This window comes from Gaeumannomyces tritici, assembly GCF_000145635.1.
Source record: "Gaeumannomyces tritici R3-111a-1 unplaced genomic scaffold supercont2.2, whole genome shotgun sequence".
Lineage (NCBI taxonomy): Eukaryota > Fungi > Ascomycota > Sordariomycetes > Magnaporthales > Magnaporthaceae > Gaeumannomyces > Gaeumannomyces tritici.
Window position 1 is genome coordinate 303,726 of NW_008804546.1, and position 21,971 is coordinate 325,696.

The 21,971-nt window shown below is 59.4% G+C and overlaps 6 protein-coding genes and 1 non-coding gene across 7 annotated transcripts in view; 2 read left to right on the forward strand and 5 right to left on the reverse strand.

Moving 5' to 3' along the window:
* The window catches only part of GGTG_02653 (guanine nucleotide-binding protein alpha-2 subunit), a 5,044-nt gene extending 3,175 nt beyond the window's left edge, over positions 1–1,869 (reverse strand). Inside the window, exon 1 of the mRNA XM_009220428.1 lies at positions 42–1,869. Coding sequence (XP_009218692.1) covers positions 42–162 — 121 coding nt within the window. The 5' untranslated portion in view covers positions 163–1,869. The remainder of the gene's footprint in view (positions 1–41) is intronic.
* A 3,034-nt stretch (positions 1,870–4,903) lies between these two features.
* Positions 4,904–7,392, forward strand: GGTG_02654 (spermidine synthase). Its single transcript, XM_009220429.1, has 4 exons — positions 4,904–5,101; positions 5,772–5,807; positions 5,893–6,423; positions 6,845–7,392. The coding sequence occupies exons 1-4, from the start codon at positions 5,068–5,070 to the stop codon at positions 7,120–7,122; spliced, it is 879 nt and encodes a 292-aa protein (XP_009218693.1). The 5' UTR covers positions 4,904–5,067; the 3' UTR covers positions 7,123–7,392.
* A 588-nt stretch (positions 7,393–7,980) lies between these two features.
* GGTG_02655 (hypothetical protein) lies at positions 7,981–9,559 on the forward strand. Its single transcript, XM_009220430.1, has one exon. The coding sequence runs from the start codon at positions 8,044–8,046 to the stop codon at positions 9,220–9,222; it is 1,179 nt and encodes a 392-aa protein (XP_009218694.1). The 5' UTR covers positions 7,981–8,043; the 3' UTR covers positions 9,223–9,559.
* Positions 9,560–9,740: 181 nt separating this feature from the next.
* Positions 9,741–13,096, reverse strand: GGTG_02656 (hypothetical protein). Its single transcript, XM_009220431.1, has 3 exons — positions 11,687–13,096; positions 11,508–11,595; positions 9,741–11,401 (listed from the first exon to the last, which is right to left on the reverse strand). Exons 1-3 carry the CDS (start codon positions 11,949–11,951, stop codon positions 10,054–10,056), a joined length of 1,701 nt encoding a protein of 566 aa, XP_009218695.1. The 5' UTR covers positions 11,952–13,096; the 3' UTR covers positions 9,741–10,053.
* A 116-nt stretch (positions 13,097–13,212) lies between these two features.
* GGTG_02657 (hypothetical protein) lies at positions 13,213–15,920 on the reverse strand (the record flags this gene model as incomplete). Its single annotated transcript, XM_009220432.1, has 6 exons — positions 13,213–14,247; positions 14,484–14,523; positions 14,822–14,940; positions 15,025–15,232; positions 15,271–15,362; positions 15,797–15,920. The coding sequence occupies 6 exons, from the start codon at positions 15,918–15,920 to the stop codon at positions 14,132–14,134; spliced, it is 699 nt and encodes a 232-aa protein (XP_009218696.1). The 3' UTR covers positions 13,213–14,131.
* Positions 15,921–16,605: 685 nt separating this feature from the next.
* Positions 16,606–16,678, reverse strand: GGTG_20048. Its single transcript has one exon. It is a non-coding gene; the product is annotated as a tRNA-Lys (tRNA).
* Positions 16,679–17,859: 1,181 nt separating this feature from the next.
* Positions 17,860–20,941, reverse strand: GGTG_02658 (hydrolase). Its single transcript, XM_009220433.1, has 2 exons — positions 20,080–20,941; positions 17,860–20,009 (listed from the first exon to the last, which is right to left on the reverse strand). Exons 1-2 carry the CDS (start codon positions 20,222–20,224, stop codon positions 18,316–18,318), a joined length of 1,839 nt encoding a protein of 612 aa, XP_009218697.1. The 5' UTR covers positions 20,225–20,941; the 3' UTR covers positions 17,860–18,315.
* Positions 20,942–21,971: the final 1,030 nt, after the last annotated feature.

Consider the following 21,971-nt stretch of genomic DNA (forward strand, 5'->3'; position numbering starts at 1 on the left):
GGGGGGGCGAATCGTGCCATGCCGCGGGAATCATATCGTACCGAGCAGTAACAGCTTGACCTCTTTAGCCAGGCGCTTCTCATCAGCGCGAATGGCCTTGTCCAGTTCCCTATTCCGGGCGGCGCCCGCATCGTCTTGGTGGCCGCGTCCCCCGAAACACATCTTGGATGCTTGCGGAATCTTCGCTTGGAATCCGGGTTCCCGATCCCAAATTTCCCCCTCGTTGCTCGCCTTCTTTTATTTCCAATGACAGGCCTTCTCGGTGCCGTTCTCTCGTCGGTCGGGAAGCAGCCTTCGCCCAGTCTCCAGCGTGAGGGTCTATTCGAAGCTTGCACGAAGCGATTGGATGGGCGGCCCGATGGTTTTCTGACGGTGGAAGATGGCGAACAAAAAGGAAGAGCAGGTCAGGAAGAGCGACGGCGCCCTTGGAGACGATGGTCGTGGAGCTATGCCGAGGCACTGTTCATCTGGTCGGGGCTTTGTGGCAAGTCGGTCGGTCGAGGAGAAACACGGCAGTCGATCTCGAGCAGAATCAGTGAGCGTTGGGAGATGGAGGCGAGCTCAGGCAGCTGGGACCCTCCCTGTGCGAAGAAATGGGCACGGTATCCGCAGGCTCGGGCTGGCGGCGGCCTGCGCACTGTTGTGGAATAGGGGCCCGATCGAAATCGTCGCCGGCAGGCCTCAAACGCTGCAGAATCGGAGGGCGCTGCTAGGTAATAGCAGCGCGCAAAGACTCCCCTAGGCGCAGTGTGCGCAGAGAAGGCAGGTGCTGCTTCGGCCAGTCTTTGGGCACCTGGGGTGTTGGGGCTGTCAAGGTCGGATGGGCAGTAAACGAGTCGAGACAAGCTCAAGGTGTGGCGACGTATGTGCTGTTACGTATGGGCTGGTGCGTGTGATGCGGAGAGGCTAACCGCCGGTTCAAAAGGACCAACCCAGCATTGACGACACAGGAGATGGAGACAGACAGCCGGGAGGCAGGAAGGCCGCAGCCTACACAGAAGAGCAGGGACCACCAGGCCCGGGGTGGGGTGTGCGAAGGGAAAGAGCACCGCGACACCGTGCTTTTTTTTTTTCCTTATGCAAGATTGCACACCAACAGGGGACGAAAAAGAATGAGTAACGAGCCAAGCAACGACGAATGGGAGGCAGATCGAGACGGAGAGAATCAACCAAAAAAAAATTACAAGACAAAAAATCAGCGTAAGGAGAAAAGGCGCAGGAAACAACCAATCGATGCCGCAAATGAAGACGTCCAGAGGTAGAAAGTAAAAAAGAGAAGAAATAAAAGCCAACAAAAAAAAGGACAAAAACAACAAGAAGCACGCAGCAAGGTTGTGTGGATGCGGTCCCTAGTCCGTGACCCACAATCCGGTGACCGGGCCTGCGCCGCGAGGACCTGCCTTCTGGGCCGCGAAGCTGGGTTGCAGGCTGGGCACGGCAGGAATGCGAGCAACACGCGGGTTGAAGGACGGCTGGACGGGTGGTTGAGCTCGATGGAGATGATGGTGGGGCCAACGTGGAACGCGAGGACACAGTGGGTGTGGTTGCGGTAACTCAGCAATGGAAGGTCGGCCGAGGGCGGGCGCACCCCTCTGGGACCCCCCTAGTGGCGACAGGGGCACCGCCTGCTCGAGAGCCTGCGTCTCTTAGTTCCTTTTTAGGCTCGAGGCGGGCGGGCTGGCTTGCGAGTTGGCTTGTGGCGGGAGGCACAGAGACGGCGCGAGACACTTTTCGACGGCCGATCCGGGCGCACCCTATGTACGATCCCGTGGCTCTGTCTGGCCGCACCTCTCCCCAGGTTGTTTTCCCTTTCCTTGCTTTTCCGGCAAGCAGGTAGCCCATCCGGCACGTAGCGGCAGGCGGCCACAAACGGGAGCTGGGGTACGCTATTAGCGCCAAATGCCGGTTTACGAATGGGATGCGTCACCAGCTTCCTCAATGCACGCCGAGGCATTTGGCTGGTTCGCAATTATTCCGTCGACTTGGTCGTGGTGCTTGCCCATTTCATCCACCCATCCGCCCATGTCACCTCGGCCTCCAAGGTTTTTCGTTTTTCCAACCGGATATATGGAAATCGAAGCCGGATGGACACTGGCTGCTGCCACTACTCAGGACGCCAGAAATGGAGACAGACCACCTGGCCTAGCGCCACGGGCGGGGCCGAGCCAATAAACCGAACGAGCTGGGTCATCCCCAAGGGGCCGAAATGAGCCGAGCCCATCAATTGCTGGCAGATCTCAACCCACAGGCTCAAGTCCTAGCGGCAGGCTCCTCTCGTCTGTGTGTCCCGTCGCCCGATCGATGCCTGGTGGGTTTCTCGAAACACGGCAGGCCTGCGCCGGCTGGCTGGTATTTGATAGAAACGTTCGTCTCAGCCCAGTAGGCCAGGCACACTGCTGCACGTTTCCATGCACGGGGGCGCGGTCGATGGCCCTGCTGGGGACGTCAGTTGGGTCACCCAGCCTGGGTGGCACGCTCCGATATACCCGACGTGGTACCGGTAGCACGACGCACCGCGGGCACCCACGAGGCTAGGTAGGTGGCTGGCCGCCTGGGCGTGCCGGGCTGCCAGGTGGGTGAGCACGCAACACAGGTTCGTTGGTGGACAGCTGACTGACAGGGCAGACCAGGCACCGAAATCAAAGGATCGCTCGCTCCGATGGCGTTTTATGGGCCGCCGGTGTCAATTACAGCACGGCCAAATTGATGCATGACATGACTCCTGCGCAACCCCAGCTTGCTCTAATATTACGCCCAGTTGTTGGAGGGTCGTGCACTATTGGCCAAGGACGTGCGTCTACGAGAATCGCAGGCTCGCAGGCTCACTCACAGGCACCCGCCTCGGGCCTCGGGCTGCCCTTTTCTGTTGTTGCTTGCGACGTCAAGCTACAGCGCAGCTGGTCAAATGGGTTCTGCAAGCTTGAGACAAAGCCTGTGATGTTCTGTGCGCCTATGCGGCGTAGCTGCAGTAACAACTGCAACCCCTTTTTTTATGTTGCCTTGGTGAAGTCTCGCGCTGGTGGATCCCTTTTATGCCCGCCCCGCAAATCCAGTGCAGGAGCTGAGTGGCTAGTAAATTGGCGGATCAAGATGCGGCACCTAAACCCACCGCAGACGCGACGGCGCGTTGCGTGACAGTCCGGCTGGCACTCGCTAGTGCCAGACTCGCCAGCCGAAAATAGAAGCATTAATAAAAAGACGAAGGGGCGGAAGAAGAGGGGGGAGGGAAAGCAAGAAGAAAAAGGCGCAATACAACAGTATCGTCAAAACATCAGATGTTGGGCGCAACGTCGGCGGCGGGCTGCCCCTGTCTGCTCGATCGGCTATCACGACCACCACCTTTCATCAAACTGTGAACCAGCGCCATTCCCCCACGTGGGATTTTCTTGAGAGGTTTGTTTTCTTTTTCCTCCCTTCTTTTGCCTGTGCTCCGCTCCACTGTGGCACAAGACCAGCAGCTGCCCGGGCAAATCCCTGGACAGGAACCCGGGCCATCCAAGCCCGGATCGACAAAGGGCAACTTATCCACCAGAAGAAAGGATCACGTTTCAACAGGGACTCCCACGAATCGCATGTCATCAGCACTGATTGGAACTAGAGTAGTTTAGGACGTCGATTCTGCCCTCGCCTAGTCTGCTCTGGGACATGGCAGATTTGTTGCCGTTGCTTGAGTTTATTGTCTTAGGGGCAGCATCATCCGCCCACGCGTTCGCATTCGCCGATGCATTCGTACGGAGTACAGTGGCCAGAACCGCAGGGGTACAAGCTGGTGTAGGGAGCTAACGGATGGAAAAGATCATCTACTCCAGTCGTCAAGCGATCCAGCCTCCTGTCCCCGGCACCCACGTTCTCTTGCACCAGTCGTTGGAGCGTGGTTTACATTAAAAACCATTCCCCAGAGGACGCGCACGTTTGTCACGCTGAGCCCACTGAGCACGGCCTGGCCTGGGGGGGGCTTCGAATCGCTGCGCACAGCCAGCCCCGGCTGTCACAAGCGACTCGGGGGAGCCCACCGACTAGACAGCAGGAAGCAGCGGACGCGGCCATGGCGCAACTTGGGCGATGGGAGCCCAAGAAGTTGGGACGGCCCGTGGCCAGCTCTCTCCTCGGGAAGGATCTCCCAAGTGCGCACTGATTCCCGAGATCGAGTTATGCCCGGCAGGACTCCACATGGAAGCCATCCTCCCGTGGTGCGCTTGGGATGGACTGGGGTTTCTGGCGACCCAGCCGCGTGGCAGGAACACGCAGGTGGCGGCTCTAATGTCGAGGTGGGCTGGGGTTTACGAAGAGGATGGAGCATCCAGCCTCGGCTCGCACAACACGCCGCCCGGTTGCACGCAAACTCTGCTCTCAGGTCTGCCAAATCGTGGCAAACCACCCATGCTCAGGCGCCGAAACAACACGAGAGAGAGAGAATGCGCCTATCGCGAACCCGCCGGGACACCCAGCACCACGTGCTGAGATGCGCCCGAACCCGCCGGCTTCCCCAGCGCTCACGAACCATGCGCTGGGCTTCGAGGCTGGCCTGGAGCGCCGTGGGCCCTACGCGAGAGCGTTTTCATGTTAAGCCGCAGCGCCAAACTTATCCCATCTTTCTTTCCTCCGGGGGGGATTTGCTGTGGGCAGAGATAGCCTGCTGCTGCTTGCGAGACGTGACAAATGCTGTTTGCTGTCTAGGGTCCCGAGATGTTTTTTCCCGCTTTGTATAGACGTCTTTTGTTCCCCCGCCCGCGAGTTTTTTTTTTTGTCTCATCCAGTTGATTTACTGCAAACACACACTGCAACGCGGGTAGGAAAGCGGTGGAGAGCATTTGCCGTGCTTGAGTGAGGGGCAGAAAAAACTTTGTGGGCACCATACATATCAGCTATACCGGGTACTTAGCCAAGGCCAAGACCAGTGCAAGCTGCAAGCAAAAATATTTCCCGCTGCTTTGCCAGAGAGTCTTTTGTGATTTTTTTTTCTCGGCGTCCCTCAGTTCCTCTCCCCGGTTGAGAGTTTTTCCATCGTTGACGATATCCCCTTTTGAATTCCCACCAGGCTTCCCGCTGTCAGGAAACCCCGCCAAGATGAGCGATGAGATCGTCCACGAGACCATCAAGGGTAAGTCTCCTTGTCCCAGGGGCTCCTGCCGCTGTTGCGCATTGAGCGCCCGCCCGCCGCAATTTCACCCCGCCATCGCCTCCTAGAGCCGCCCGCCCCATGAACCGTTTTTTTTTTTTTGTTTTTTGCCTGGTCCCGCAGATCGTGTGCGGTTGCGCCGCCGTCAAGCCACTGCAACCGCTGGTGTGCCGCAAGACACCACCTACGCATATGGGGATCGGCATGCTTGCTGCAGACATTGGGTGATGGGACCACGGGCGGTGGTGCAGGGCAAATCCCACCGCCTGACCTTTGCTCTCGCAGTCGTTCGATGATTTGCTGGGTGGACACGCACCTAATGTGCCCCCCCCACGGATCCAGCCCATCGATGACAAGACTCCCCTCGGAGAAATCTCCCCGGCCCCCCTTTCTCGCTCGGATAGGGTCCCCTGACAACCGGGAAATAAACGCGCCGAAGGGGGGAGGCATCGCCGGGAGGTCGACCGGGCAATGTGCGGCCTCGGCCTCGGAGCCGCCGTGGGCGGAGTGCTTGGACTCGGCAGGCGGTCGGCGTGGCGGCACCAGGTCGTCAAACCAGTAGCGCTCTTGCGATGCACCACCACGGCTGCGGGAACCAATGGCGGTGTTGTGGTCAATGCTGACAGGAAGAAAACCGAACAACGCCTTACAGATGGGTGGTTCCGCGAAATCTCCGACATGTGGCCTGGTAAGTCGAAAACTGGGAGAGGGACACCCCGTTCGCTGCTCAAGTGGCACGCAAGGCTGACAGCACCACCTCGGATGGCATGCAGGCCAGGCCATGACGCTCAAGGTCGACAAGGTGCTGCACCACGAGAAGAGCCAGTACCAGGACGTGCTCATCTTCAAGTCAACCGACTACGGCAACGTGCTGGTGCTCGACAACGTCATCCAGGCCACGGAGCGCGACGAGTTCGCGTACCAGGAGATGATCACGCACCTGGCCCTCAACTCGCACCCCAACCCCAAGAAGGTCCTCGTCATCGGCGGCGGCGACGGCGGCGTGCTGCGCGAGGTGGTCAAGCACGACTGCGTCGAGGAGGCCATCCTGTGCGACATCGACGAGGCCGTCATCCGCCTGTCCAAGCAGTACCTCCCCGGAATGGCCGCGGGACTGACCCACCCCAAGGCCACCGTCCACGTCGGCGACGGCTTCAAGTTCCTCGACGAGTACAAGAACGCCTTTGACGTCATCATTACCGACTCGTCTGACCCCGACGGCCCGGCAGAGAGCCTGTTCCAGAAGTCCTACTTCCAGCTGCTCCACGACGCCCTGCGCGAGGGCGGCGTCATCACCACCCAAGGTTGTATGTTCTCCTTGTTCTGGACGAGAAGATGCCGAGCGCCCAAGCAGGAACTGCCCAACTTCTTCTCTTTATCATGATTCCCTGGAACCCCACCTGAGAGCGATTCCTGCGAGATGAGAAGAAAAAAAAAGAGAATGGCTTTTCCATGTCCTAGCGCCAGTGGCGTCTTGAGTGCTACAGAACCACCATGGCAAGGCCCGTTGGTGTTATTTGGGAGAAGAGAGGACCACGACTTGGCTCTGGTTGATGTATTGGGAAAGGGTTGGGCGTTGTGCACCTGAGTTTTCGTGTGCGCTTTGTCTTCTTTGTTATTTGATTCTTTTGGTTTTGCGACTTCATTGTCTGCCATCGCTATTGCTATAGTCAAACCGGACTCCCGTGCCAAAATACTAACCACCCCCTCTTGCGCCGCCCGCAGCCGAGAACCAATGGCTCCACCTGCCCCTGATCACGAGGCTCAAGAAGGACTGCAAGGAGGTCTTCCCCGTGGCCGAGTACGCCTACACCACGATCCCGACCTACCCCTCGGGCCAGATCGGCTTCATGGTCTGCTCCAAGGACCCCAAGGCCGACGTCAAGGTCCCGCTAAGGAGCTGGACCAGGGAGGACGAGGTGGCCAAGTGCCGCTACTACAACGCCGACATCCACAAGGCCAGCTTCATCCTGCCGACCTTTGCCCAGCAGGCGCTGAACTAGTCGGGGGATATGGGTTTGGGGATCCTGTATCAAAAGTTTTACGGGATGGCGCAGGCTGTTCCCTGAAAAAAGAGCACGGCTGCCACGTAGCGTGTCTTATGATTAAGTATATGTCATACAGGGTGGCTGGGATGAGCTGTGTATTAGACGAGAATGCTCAATGGAGCCTCACTCAACAAAGTAAAAGATCAAAGGACTTTGTCCAACACCAGTGGCAACGGCCGCGTTACCCTGCTTTGAAACCGCGGCGGGAGTTCTTGATGGCCGCAGTCGTCTCTCGCGACACCATGGACATGAACAAACCGTTCTAGAGCTTCACCCCGGCGCAGCGGTTAAGCCAAGACCAGGTGCCCGAGTTAGGCTGGCTGGTATCCTATATGACATGATGGGATAGGCTCCGGTGTTGAGGCTAGGGCGGCGGCGACGGCTGCGGAGCGGGGGAGACGGGGGCTTGTTGCCATGTTCGATGCTGCCTTTAGGAGGCGAGAGAAAGCGTTAAGTTTTATAGGTTGAGCATTCCCGGTACCTGCTGGAGATGGAGATAGTGAGGGGGCCTCCCAGCTCACAAAAGAGATGGCAATCTTATAGGTCCCGGGTATTAGAATCATTGATGCTAGGAGGCTTTCCTGTTCCTATCCCCATTCCTGCTTTTCTTCGTTTTTTTTTTCCTCCCTGTTTTATTTATTTTCTTATGTCTGTTTCTTATTATCTATCATTCTCATCCATTCCAATTCCCAAAATAATCCCCGAGGCCCGTACTGGCGGCTACCCGAAGAGACCCTAACCCCCGCATCTCGGCTCAGCGACGGCTAACATGACCCACACTGCCGGCCGCCCCTCGGACGCCTACCGAGGGCGGGGCGACATGGGCCCAAACGCATCATCACCACCCGCCCTCCCCGCACGACACGCTCACACATAATGCGGAGAGCCCTCACAACTGCGGCGGCGGCGGCGACGACGAGGACGACCACCCGCACCACCACCATCTTCTCCCCCGCCTCACAGCCCACCGCCACCACCACCATCCCTCACAGACCCAGGTTACCGGCAGCACCACAACACCCCTTCTTCCCAGCCGCGCGAGTCGCCATGTCCTCCTCCTCCCCCTCCACCACCACCACAACACCGGCGCCATCCGCGCGCGACGACCGCGGCGCCGTCCTCAAGCGGCCCGTCCGCATCGCCTGCGTGCAGCTGTCGAGCGGGCCCGACAAGGCGGCCAACCTGTCGCGCGCGCGGGCGCGCGTGCTCTCGGCGGCGCGCGACGGCGGCGCCCACGTCGTCGTGCTGCCCGAGTGCTTCAACTCGCCCTACGGCACCGCGCACTTCCCCGCCTACGCCGAGCGGCTCCTCCCGTCCCCTCCCCCCGCCGACGTCTCCCCCAGCTACCACGCGCTGGCGGCCGCCGCGCGCGACGCGGGCGTCTACCTCGTCGCCGGCTCCATCCCCGAGCTTGCGCTGGAGCGTGACGACGACGACAAGGGCGGCGGAGAGGTCAAAAGGTACTACAACACGGCCCTCGTCTTCTCCCCCGCGGGCGACCTGCTCGCGACGCACCGCAAGGTGCACCTCTTCGACATCAACATACCCGGCAAGATCACCTTCCGCGAGTCCGACGTGCTCTCCCCGGGGTCCGGCGTCACCCTCGTCGACCTGCCGCCTTACGGCCGCGTCGGCGTCGCCATCTGCTACGACGTGCGCTTCCCGGAGCTCGCGGCCGTCGCGAGCCGGCGCGGCGCCTTTGCGCTCGTGTACCCGGGCGCCTTCAACCTGACGACGGGCCCGCTGCACTGGGAGCTGCTCGCGCGCGCGCGCGCCGTCGACAACCAGCTCTACGTGGCCCTGTGCAGCCCCGCCCGCGACCTGGCCGAGGGCGCGTACCACGCCTACGGCCACAGCCTGGTCGCGGGCCCCATGGCCGACGTGCTGGTCGAGGCCGGCGAGGGCGAGGAGACGGTGTACGCGGACCTGAGGCCCGAGGACATTGAGAGCGCCCGGAGCGGCATCCCGCTTCGCACGCAGCGCCGCTTCGACGTCTACCCGGACGTTAGCCAGGGCCGTGTAAAGTTTACGGATCCGGGGGCAGATGGGAGATAGAGATGGGGGGCCGTGGCGGGCCATGACTGAGACGAGACGAGACTGCGGTACCGGTAGAACTGTATTGCCCTGCGGGAATCCGAACGACTATTCGTAGCCCTACGCAAAACCCTGCAACCCGTTTTTTTTCTATAGACGTACTGTTGTCCCTCTTTCTTCTTCAATCAAGAACCCAGTTTCACTTTGATTCCCGCCGGGGTGCCAGCCGAGAGCATAAAGCGTAGAAAGGAGGACGATGAGTGGGACCCGGGCCACACCTTCCTTGACATTTGAATAGGGAACACAAGATAGGTGAGCTCTTGAAATATACAGAGGAATGAAGACGAAACATGATGAAAAGAAAACACCGGGGCCCGGCGACGTGCGCGTGCTGTACCCGGGCTACATCACTGGCGGCTTCCCTGTCGACTTCGCCTCGCGCCCTGCCACCATATGAGCTCCTGGATTCGCGTCTTGGTAGTGGTCCCACGGGATCCGTCGCCAGCCTTCCCCAAGTTATAACATTTTAACAGGCTGAAGCATCAAGTCTCTGTTGATATATGCATTCGATTTATATAAGGCAAGATGTCAAGCAAATACACGGCACGTTGTGTGCTCAAGTTCCAGGTATCTCGGAATCAAAGAAACATCCCCCTCCTTTTCCCCTCCGCCACCCATTATCCTTGCGGCTAATACTCCAAAAACTCCAGCGTGGTCGCGCTGCACTAGCCAACGATTTCCAAAATGGGCACAAGACATTAAGAACGGCAGCAGACAAGCAAGTTACTTGCTGCGCAAGAAAGAATACATTGTGTACAGAGCGGGTGCATCGCACCCGCTTTCAAAGACCCCTTACCACTGCGGCCTTGTCGCGGCCGGCGCCGGTGGCGGCGGGTACCTCCCGTAGCCTGGGTGGTTGAGCACAGGGGCCATGGGCGCTCCAGACGGCACGCGCACGCTACCATTGCTGTCGACTTCGTGCAGCTCATACTCCTCGCTCTGGTAGTAGTCAGCCTGCTTCCCTTTGATGTCGGAGAAGCCCCATGGGCTGGTTTGGGTGTGGTATTGTTGCGGCTGCTGGGGCGGCGGCGGGTACTGTTGTTGCTGTTGCTGGGCCTCGTGCGACTGCATACTCTGCGCCGATGCTTTGGATCGCAGGCTGGGATCATCGCCGCCGAACGCGAGGCCGATGTCCTGAGGGTAAAGGCCGCCTGGTTGGTGTTGAGAGTGTTGATGTTGTTGTTGTTGTTGTTGTTGTTGTTGTTGTTGTTGCTGCTGCTGTTGCTGAGCCAGTTGTTGCTGATGTAGTGCAAACTGCATACGATACGCTTCATCTCGCTCTTGCTGCATCTGCGCCAGCTGGAACAGCTTCTCTTGGGTGCTGCTAGGCCAGCCCCCTGGAGAAAGCCCGCCACTGATACCGGCCTGCTGCGGCTGCGGCTGCGGCTGCGGGTAGCCATCGGGCTGGGGCCACTGCGTCGGCGTGCTCTCCTGCCCGCTAACGGGGCTGTTGAACTGGCTGCTATATGGCGAGAAGTAGCGCGTGGGGAAGTTGGACGGGCCCGCCCCTCCCGCTCCGCCCTTCTCAACAGCGGGCGACAGGCCCGTCGAGAAGCCCGTCTGGTCCGTGTGCGCCGAAACGGGCGACTGCTCCCAGCTCGTGAAGAGCGGCTTCTGGCTGACAGGAGTCTCAAACATGTCGCCCCCCTGGCTCCCGGGCCAGCGGCCCCTGCTACCCCCACCTCCGAACCCGCCGCCGGTGTGGCCTTGGGCCTGGCGCTTCTCGAGGTTGCGCAGGAAGGCCCGGCGGCGGCGCCTGCCGTTGCAGATGATGCCGCAGCCCGCAGCCAGCAACAACAACACGACACCCGCGACCGCGATGCCGACCTTGGCGCCGAGGGTAAGGGGACCCTCATCTGGTCTGAAGCTGCCAACTAGGGAAGGATCGGTGACCTTGATGATGGAAGACATGAAGGGCGCATCCGAGACGCTGATCTTGCGGCCCGCTTCGGGCTGCTGCTGGCAGCCGGCGTCGAGCACTGTCATCAAGTTGGCGGCCACGTAGTGATGGCCAGGGGCCAGGCAGGCACTGCATTTTGTAAATTGGAACTCGTCCCAGAGCTTGCAGTAGTCGTACGGCTTCGCCGTGGTCGACAGGTTCTGCCACTGTAGGGACTCCTTGAAGGGCTCACACGCGGTGCTGACGTGGGACGGGTTAGCACTGTGCCTGTCCGGGCGGGCCGCTCTGAGCGGCGTGGCGACGTGGCCGTGCTGACAGGACAGCAAAGGGAGGCAAAAGAGCTTACCGTGTGAGGCATGGCCCAGTGTTGAGCTTCTTGGCTTCGTTGTTGGGGAACCCAAATAAGCAGGTTGAAGATGTGTATCTTAAGTTATCTGATAGACAGGGGCCACGGCAAGCGGTTAGAACCCGTACTCTCCTGTTGCGGTCTTTGCGGACCGACGTCAAGGGGCGCTCGTCACTTACAGAGTAGCCACTGCAGGTCGGACTGGCCATCATCGCTGATGTACGGGCTCGCCATCTGGCATTCGATGCAGTTCTTCAGGACGGTGCCGGCGGCCGTGGACGAGTATTTCGAAGGGTCGTCGAAGCACTCCATGTCGTCGGGCGTGGTGGCCGAGAGCACGTTTCCGCAATCCTTGGAGCAAGGTGACCCCGGCGCCGTCCTCAGCGCACCGGCCGACGAGGCCAGGGCCGTGACGATGACAAGCCCCGATCGTGACAAATGCATGGTGAATGTGGTGCGTCGTGGATTGGAATCGCAGGTTGCCGTCCGGCCAGTCACCTGGGCCTGAATGGTTATGCGCTCGCTGGTTGGCTGTGTCGCGCGCGCAGACAGACACGGCCGCTTTTCTGGCCCAACACTGACTGCTGCCTGTGGTCGCTGTGCTGCTGGCCCGGTGTTGTGTCGTGAGAGGCAGGGAGCCGAGAAGGTCGGTCGAGTCGCTCGCAGTTCGAACCGCGGATGGCGGGGTCCCTCACACAGACGCACGCACTCTATGTATGTCTCTGTACGTACCCGCCACTTGCGTCTTGTGTGCGACGGCAGGGCAGAAAAAGCCGACACCGACTACCGTCAAGTAACGCAGGGCTTGCGAGGCGTCCCTGATGCCGGTCGGGGGTGGCACAGGGTAATCGTTCGGGGGGGACACAAGGAGGAGTCTTGACGCAATATACACGGGCAGACGGCGTGGAGCCCGCGGAGAGGCTCAAGCCGGGATATATACAGCCATGGAGGAGGGGACGAGGGTTCGGGGGGTGGGTGGGTGTGGTTTGTTGGACGCCAACAGCCACGACGATCTCCCGGAAAGCTGGGATCAGCTCGCAGGCGCTAATGAGCTGCAAAGGGAAGACGAAAAACGGGGGGCGAAGGGGGAAGTGAGGTGACGGCAAGCAAGCGGCCGGAGGTTCCCACTTCAGAGTTGTGCCAGGAGGTGTGATGGCAGCATCTGGTCGCGCGCATGTGCTGTGCTTGTGCTGGGCTGGGGCAGATGGGGAAGAATGGGCAGTCGTTTATTGGGGGCCAAGGGCGGGTGCGTAGTGCCAGGGCCAGGGCCAGGTGGGGGGGTCTCTCGCCGGGCTCGTACACATCGTCACACCCATCACCAATTGGGGGCCGCGAGGGGCGACCCGAGGGGCTCTTGTATCGGGCCTTGGCCGCAATGTCCCCGCCCGTTACTGGCGATGGGCCTTCCGGATTGGGGTGGTGGTGGTGGAGAGAGTGCTGCGAACCATGCGAGCCATGCGAGCCATGCGGGCATTTCTGGCCTCCTCCTGCGGCCAGGTCGGGCCAGGCAGTGTGGTAGTCTGCGCTGATGCGACCACCACCACCACCACCACCTCTGAGCTAGGTGCCAGGAAGCCGCGACCAAGCTGTGTGCCTGCTGCTCTGCTGAGTGGGCAGGCACCGCGGGAGCTAGGTATCGGCCAAGGTGGGGTGGGGCCCTCGCCGGGCTGCGTCCAATGATGTCGCCGTCCGTTCATGCATGCCGTGAGAGGTGATTGACCAGACTGGCCACTCACAGGCCCGATGAGCCCTGCTGCCGCCTGCGCTAACCCCAATCTGCCAACAAGCTGTAAGGAACCTCCCTGCACGCCACCGCCCATCCCTCTCTCCCCCAGCCATCTTCCGTGCTCGACAACTCCTCCCCCGGCCCGTGACCCCATCGTCTTTCGTGATCACGCTCGACTGCCAACCAACCGTCGGCGTCCTGCCCCTGGCTTTGCCGTGCCCGTACTCCGGACTAACCTAGAGCACGCGCAACTATCGACCTCGCAAGCGAGCCTCGACTGTGCCGGGTCCCCAGCTGCTGATTGGACGGCAGCCAACCCCTTGCCTGTCCTCTCGAGACAGGCTGCCAGAGCGTTCCCACCCACTGAGCGACCGGTTTGCGTTTGCGTCTGCGTGCTGTCTTGCGTCGTGCGTCTTGGGTGCGTCGGCATCGCGTGGGATGGGTGGGCCGGCCGTTCGTTTTCGCGCATCCTGCGCAGGCCTTTTGAGCCGACCCTTCATCCTGCAGGCGGGGGCCTCCTTGCCACGAATCCCACAAGGGAAAATGGATGGCAGATGGCTTTGTCGATTTTTGATGCGGCTGTGACGGAAAAAGCCAATAACAATAACACAATAACACAATAACATGGATGCGCCGCCCCCAATTAGCTTCAGCAGAAACACGGTCTTTCTGCGGCTTCCACCAAGTTTGGTCTTTACGCCATACGCAGGGGTCGGCATTTAATCCCCCGCGCTGGCTGGGCTCATCTGCTGGGGGAAGGAGGGCACCAGACTCAATTTGTGATGCGCCTCGGGCATGCATTGGGATGGAGCTAAATGTGATGCTGACCTGCTTCCTTGCCTCTGCCCTGACCAGTCGCCCAGGCCCCTGACTGGCCCGCTTTGAAAGCTGTCGGCGATCACTCGTCTTCACCGCACGACAGTTCGAACGCCTGGGGCAGGGCAATTCGCCAGGCCTCGTCCGCTACCGGGTTCTTCTGTTTGCCGATAGCAGATGCGGCTTTCTTGATCCATGCTATCTTCCATTGTTCAACACAATTACTGGTACTTTAGACAAGAAAGCAAACAAGACGTCAATAATAGCAAAGGCGCGAACAAAATGTCACCCAGGAATCCTCTCCAGTGATACCCTCCGCCAACAGGTTTGGTGGGTGCTTGTGTATATATACATAGGTTCCAGGGATCACAAGCACTAGTGCGGTGGAGCAAAATACATTTTTTTCCCCTAGAAAACCAAGCCAACTGATGTACCACCAGGATCCACTGTACTAAGGTTTGTGATCCTTGGGACCTGTACTTGGTGGTCAGCTTGTCGCCAAGCCTCTTGGGCTTCGCAATGTTGCATTCACTAACCGCCTGCCACCCCCATGGAGCCATCGAGTAAGCATTTGTCGTCCACCTTGGATTTTGTCAAAATCTCTGCTGTGTGCGTCGGCGTGATCCGCCTCCTTCAGGGCATGCTCTGGCTTAGCCGCCACAGCGCATCTGACTGCGGGTTCACGGACGCAGTCGTAGGGAGTTGGGAGGCACAAAGAACCAAGCAGCGACCGAAATGACTTTCTCAATATAGCAGTCACAGTCACATTTACTATTGAAGTCACAATCGGGCTAGTGGTCAGCCAGTTGCTGAGGAAATCCGGGTTGAGCTCTGCACGAGAGCCGTGGAGATTATTGAACCAAAAGAACAGGTTCAGTCCCAGCCACGAGGCTAAGAACACAGCCACTAGGTAAGGTAACCGAGATAAAGATAAAAATAAACACAGCCTTGGAAAGAAGAAGTTCTCGGTCGTACCCACATTACCCGACATCAGCCGCAGACGGATGACTTGCAGGAGCAATCCTGCCGCATTCAGCCGGGCTGTGCCAAAGAGAAAATCCCTCGCATCGACGCAGGCCGGTCCGGCTTGCCTGGTTTGTCTATTCTGACGCTGAAACCTCAGGCAGAAGCATAGCTTATCGATTAGCACACACATGCGCTTGGTGGCGTTTTGTGTTGCGTCCTGTGCCATCGAGAGTCAGCAAGCTGTTCCAATCAAACCCGTCGTTGGGTGCGCTTGTTGGGGCCCAAGTCCTGTCGTAGACGCCATCTCTGAAACACGGCAAGGAGGCGGCGCGCACTGCTTCTGAAACCTGGGACCACGAAGGAGGTCAGTTTCGGCGGTTTGCCTCGCAGCCTCGTCGAGGAGGGACGATGGAGGGGGGAAGATAGATATCTGACTTGGCCTGCTTCTCTTTCTTCCAACTCTGGTCTTGTTCTTGCGATTCTTGGTCTCTTTCGTTCATGGGCATTTTGTTGCAGAGTGCCTTGCCCGACCCCCCTAGCAGTCTTTTCCACATCCAAATTCTCGTTCCGCTCTGCTGCGGTGATTGCGGCGGGCACCCTCTAGTTCCAACTCATTCGAGCTCTCCTTCCCCCGCATCTTCTACCAGAATCCGCCCTCGCTCATGTTTCTCGACACGACTTGCCCTTTTTACAAGGAGCACCCCGGCCCCTGGCACGGATAGATCCGATCGTCCGTGTCACCCCATCTCCCCCGCCCGCTTCCCTCCACCTTGACAGGGACCTCCTTGGTCGCTCATCATCCCATTCATCGCCCGGCTCGGGAACGTCGCCAAGCACTTTCTGGCTTTTGGGGGCGGGTTGGAAAGTCTGCAGGCCCAAGGAGCAGCGCCATCAGGAACCGACATGGGCGCACCTGCAACTATCAGCTCGAGTCCTACATTGAGGCCCGTGTCGTCACCCACGGCTTCATTCCAGGACCGACGCCGTAACCACGCCCCTCTTTCGCGAGGCTGTCAATCGCTAAGCGACCAAGACAAGCAAGTTGTTATCAGGAGATGGCTCCGACACAGCGGGCCCAATCCAGACACACGCCGGCTAGGCCTGGAACGGAACAAGAATCCATTCTGCCGTATACTGGGGACGCATCCTCGGCGTAAGGCTTGACCAGCCGGCTGGTCATGGTGTTTGCTGTCTTGAAGTTTCACACAATCCGTTCAGCATTCTTCGTCCCCAGACCATCAACCGCTGGGCATACATACTGCCACGGCCTTCGCTAGCCTTTCGAAAGGACGACTTTATTGCTCCTCTGTTGTGTGAATTCTCTCTCCCCCAACCCTCCCTGTCACTTGACCTCACACAACAGTCGGGGCAGCCATGAGCCCTTGAGGACTAGGGGCTGCCTCAAGTCGGCCGGGAGGCTCACATAGTGGCCTCACGATTGTTGGTCCGATGGGTTTTCTTGTCTAGCCGCCTCCTTTGGGGGGTATCTGGATACCATCCAGATTGCGGGTACCCGGAATCGTGCGAGGGGTTGTGCAAAAAAAGGGGGGGGGGAAAGAGGAGGGCCTCGAAAGGCAACACCGGGAATTGAGCCCGATGCGGGGGTCGAACCCGCAACCTTGAGATTAAGAGTCTCACGCTCTACCGATTGAGCTAACCGGGCAGAATATCTGTTGGGGTACGGAGCGCCCGGTGGAACTATGAGGGAGTGAGTGGTCATGTCGGCGCCGAGTCTGTGTGCCTTGTCTGCATACTTCAGACGGACCACCTGTTTAGCCGAACCCAAGCCCCCGAGCCCCCCCTGCACGGCCGGCCGCTTCCGGCTACTATTGATACCGGCAGGCAGTTGGCGGGCAAGCCTTCAAGCACTTCTGGCTCGCTCGTCTTGTCACTCTCACCCCAGAGCCCTCTCAGATCGACATATATACCGTCACGAGGCCAACAAGTCGGGTACGGAGATCTGGAATTTGGCCCCACAGCTCACCCGGAATGCGAGAGAGCCAAAGTCCCGCCAGAGGCCATGGCAGCGGACTTTCCCTATCCTACTTCTCAGGTCGACCTCCCGTTCTGCCGGGGTTGACATGAGCTCCAGGGGGGCTTCCAAACCCGCCCAACACCCACAACAAAAGGTCGCTTAGGCTGCACATCATCACCTTCAAAAGGGTTTCTGATCTGTGCCGGCCGCCTGGCTGCCCTCAGCGGTGCTTGGGGCATTGTGAGTTAGTTTTGGGAGGGCCACGATCACGCTCGCAGCAACATCCTGGACACGCACCATCCCGCACACCGAATTATTTCTCTTCCTCAGCACTCTCGGCAGGAAGGCCACTGCCCATGTCGGGGGAACCAAGAAAAAAGGTCCACGGAGTCGGCGGCGGGGGTTCCGCCCTTGTTTTCGGGCGGCTCACGCCTTCTCCACGACACGAGATCCTCCCTCTCCGACTTTCGGCCGGTCAAATCTGCTCCTGGGCGGCCTGGAACTTTTCTTCCGGTTCCAGCCTGGTTAGCAGTGGAGGCCCGAAGGGGCAGCTGACTGTTGTCAAAGAAACGACGTCCTCCCGAAGGGCGCACGCACTCCGACACGTAGCCCACCCGGCCGATGGACTCCCCTGACCACCCACCTATATTGGGGTGCCCCGGGTGCACGCAGCCAGATCCAGCACCCCCGCCGAACCTCTCGTCCTACCCGAGGCAACTCTGGTCAAGCCAGCCTTGTTGTCGCTCGCCCGAGGGTCTCTGTCACTGACATAGGCCTCCTTTATCGCCGAAACAGGTGGTTCAAGGCTGCTCACTGAGGTAAGGCCTGTCCCTCGTCCACCTGATACCCCCGTGTCAACGACCAAGCAATGGCTCCATGTTTGAACGACTCCTTCCGATGCCGTTGCCTCCCATATAGTGGAAATCTATCAATGTACACGCCCTCGATAAACAAGCTCGAAGCTCGTTCGTCCTTTTTGTGCGCCAAATGAAATTGGAAAAACAGAGACCACTCCACGCACGCCATAAGTTTCTTTGGCGCTAACCAGACACCTGCGCCTCAAATAGCAGATGGATTCGCTTCGAAAGATCAAGTAGAACACAAGCTGACCGACATATGGAATTAGAAAAAAGACAGATAAGAAACCCCGATATCGCTCGCCTGCGTCAACGACTGTTGTTCCAAACCCAAGCCAACGATTGCAACTAAATACCGATTCAACCATCCAAAAGGCGCAAACATCATCAACCGTGAGATACCATAAGAAAAGACGAGAGAGCCTTGACCGCTTTCACCATCGCCATCATCAATCATCACACAGCTCGTCATATGCTGAAAGTCACGGTAACAACCCGCGGCTGCGATGAATTGGAAGGGGTACTCGCGTCCCTGGCGGGCGATTCTCGCAGCTGAACCACCACCACGTCCTTGCCGCCATCAACGCCGATCGAGATGGAAGTTTCCGACATGCCGCTATTCCGCCTGGCAAGGCCGTCTGTACCGCTGTTGACCAGGATGAGCGGGAACTCCTCACCGGTTGCTGATTCAGGCGGTATCGCAGTAAGGACCTCGTCCTCTGCGTCGGAAACGGGATCATCAGACTCGGCAGGAAGGAGGACGCTCTCGGGAAGCGGTATCTCCAGAGGCGGGAGCGAAGCCTGCCCGTCCTCCCTCGGCTCCGGAAAAGCAACTCCCGAGCTACCCTCGCCGGCTGGGGCACCCTGCGAGACTGAGAGCTCGGCCATGTCGGTGCTGGCAGGTGACAGTGCAGGCGGCGCGTCCGGCAGCTCACGAGGCGGTGATGGGCGAACCTCGGGCATTTCCCGAGTGGGCCACTGGGGCTCCTCAGGGGTATAAAGGTTCGGCGCGGCCGACTGCAGCTGGTCCTGCCTCGCAGCGTCCTGGTAAAATGCCTCGGGGAAGTCGCCCGTCGGCGGCGGGGTGAGAGTGCCGGCAGAAGTCACACCCCCAACGACTGGGGGGATTCTGGTCGGCGATGAGGACACGCTCGTCGAGATGGTCAGGAGCGGTCGGGCCGAGTTGAGGATCGGACTGTCGGCTCGGGGCGATCCTTCAGTGGACCCCTTGGGAGGCATAGATTCTTCAGGGTCCTTGAGAGTGGATGTCTTGTTTGTGGGGACATGCACGGCCGCGGAAGGTGTCCCGGCATCGCCAAGGCTGCGTTCCCCCTCCACTAGGGGCTCGCCGGCAGGCGTGGGAGGTACTGAGCGCGATTCGTCCGCGTTGATGTCCTCGTCCATAACCTCTTGCTCCTCCCCCGCGCTCGCTCTGCCAGGGCGGCTGACGAGCTTGGCGAACGGCCCGTCATCGGTGTCGACAACAAGCAGCTTCTTGACGCCGCGTCCAAGCACCCCATACACCTTGACCTCGCCGTCCTGGATTCCCATCACGGCCGAAGTCCCGGCGTACAGGGCGTCGTCCTCGATGCCACAGCGGTTGGCGAAGATGAGGATGATTTCGTCTTCGCGCTCGGCGCGGATCAGGGGTTCCATGCGCTGAGCCCAGTACTCGAGCGTGGCCATATCAGGCTCGTACGGCCTGCTGCAGTAGGTCTCGCGACTGTCGAGGGTGCTCCAGGCCATCGAGATGACGACCACGTTGGCGTTGGAGTCGAGCACGTGGAAGGCGAACTCGAACTTGTGCCAAGGCGCCTGGAACTTGTACGGGTTGATATCCATGCAGATGCCTATCGCCGTCTGGCCCAAGCCCTCGATCTCGCCCTCGAAGAAGCCGCCGGTCCCTTCGAGGGACCAGGGCTCATCCGTATAGTACAAGTGCTGTTTGCGGTAGTTGGCTACCGTCTCGCCGTCCTCGTTGACCACCAGGAGCGAGTTGTAATACTCGGGCGAGCTGGACGGGGCCTCGACCATTTCGGGATAGCCGACTGCCACTTTGCAGTCCAGCTTGAGGGCCGTAGTGCGGGCCCAGAGCGCGCTGATGCCCGAGCCGGCAACTTCAAGGAATGGAGTGATCTCCGACTGCGACTTGAAGTTGTAGCCTGGGGGTATCCAGCCCGTGTCAGCAACGCCTAGTGGGGACCTCTGGAAGTCCAGACGGGAAGGCCTTACCAGTGAAGGCCATCTCAGGCAGCACAAGGATATCCAGGTCCTCGAGATCACGCGGGTCCGCCCGGTTGAGGACGGCATCGGCACGGTTCAAGTTGTTGTCGAGGTCGCCAACATGGGGGGCGAACTGGAGGCAGCCGATTCTCATCTTGGCGGTGAGTCTTTGGCAAGGGGGCCAAAGATGGGAGGTGTTGGTGTTGAGGGTGGTGGATGAGATAACAAAGCCGACAAGTGTCGCTTGCCTGTGATCCGGTGCTGGTGTGTCTCTGTCGAAGAGGCTTCGCAGCTTGCCGAGCTGAGGTGAGTCTGTTCCCAAGGTCGGGGCTCGGCCTCGTTCAAATATCAGAACCTGAGACGTAGTCGCGATGGGCAGTCCTGAGGACTTGTCTGGCCAAGATGGTTGCAGATGTTCTCGAAGCACACCCGACTGCTAAAATTATCAACAAACAGTATGCGCCGACATCTCGAAGAGACCGTGTGGCACAGACTAGGACAGAGCAGGCAGAGAACAGGGCGATGGTTCGTGGGGTGTTTGCCGGTGTTGCTATCTTGAGATTTAGAGTTGCGCACCCCACGAGAGAGCGCGCAGGACAGATGCGAAACCAGACAAGGGCCCAAGACGGCGGGCTGGGGGCGATAGTTCCAACGGGAGGGATCTAGTCGGGGCAAGACGATCCTGTGTGGATTTCTGCGCTGGTCAAGCCACGGAGCTCAGCGGCAATGCAGGTAGGTTGTAGTGGTGGTGGTTGTTGAGGTGGAGGAGTGTGGTGATGGTGGTGGCGTTGGGAGTGGGAGGGAGAAGGGGGTGGGAAAGGAGGGGATGATGAGGGAGAGCGACGGTGTGCAGCGCGCGCGTCAAGTGTGCAGTGCCTTGTGCAGCCAAATGCAGAGCGCTGGAGGCAGCGTGCAGCGTGCAGTCCAAAAGTGGACACGAAACGTGGGCGGCGTGGACAGCAGCAGCGCCTTCCCGCCCGTGCTCTTGTCAAAAAGCTAAACATGGAAAATGGGTCCATTCGTTTGTCTGGTCCCTCGAAAAGTGGGGCCGCACGCTCACGACACTGTCCCCGCCTGGCTGCGTTTGGGCGTCTGAGCCGTTAGAATGGGCGTTCCCGTGCTCGAGATGCCCAGCAGGGGTTGTGTGGCGCCTAAGGCCTTGCCCCATTGGGAAACAGCACTCACTGGCTTACACACGAGGTACCGATCAAGCAGAGACACCTCGGGGTAGCCAAGGGACCTCGAGCAGACGCTGTATCATGGCAACAATTCACCTAGATTGACAGTCCAGTTTCCAGAACCCTCATCTTGTCGGGATCGAGGCATTCCCTCTTTCCATCATCTTGGACACCGTCACAAGAGCCTTGCCTCCAAGTGCCGCCTCCTTCCCGCCAGACCCAAATGACACTCCGCCATTACCGACAGCAAGGAAATCTACCCCTCTCCCCCTCCCGTCGGCATGGTGATGTGATGCTTGGGCAGCCATCTCCGCCGCGGGAGAGCTGCAGCGGCAGAATGGGGAAAACACCGGCCCGGGACAGCCAACCATGGCCCAGGTTTAGGCGCTTGGCCCCGCACAAAATATCCCCGGATGGCAGCATTGGCGTGCCCACTGGTTTTTTTTCTTTCGTGTGCGCGTGGGATGGCGCATGATTGGCCGTCCCTGGCTCCCCCGGCGTGAACGTCATCTTGCTAGTTTTCCAGCCCCCGCCCATTATTCTTCGTTTGAGTGCTAGCGTCTGCTGCAATATGTCTTTTGTGTAAGCTGACTCGCTGAGGAGTGGAGGTACGGCCATTTCCCAGCCAGGATCATATCTACGAGGACTGGGAAGCTATAGTGATCCGATGGAGCAAGGACCTCGCTTCACAATAACAACTGACCTGTCTACCTAGGTATGCAG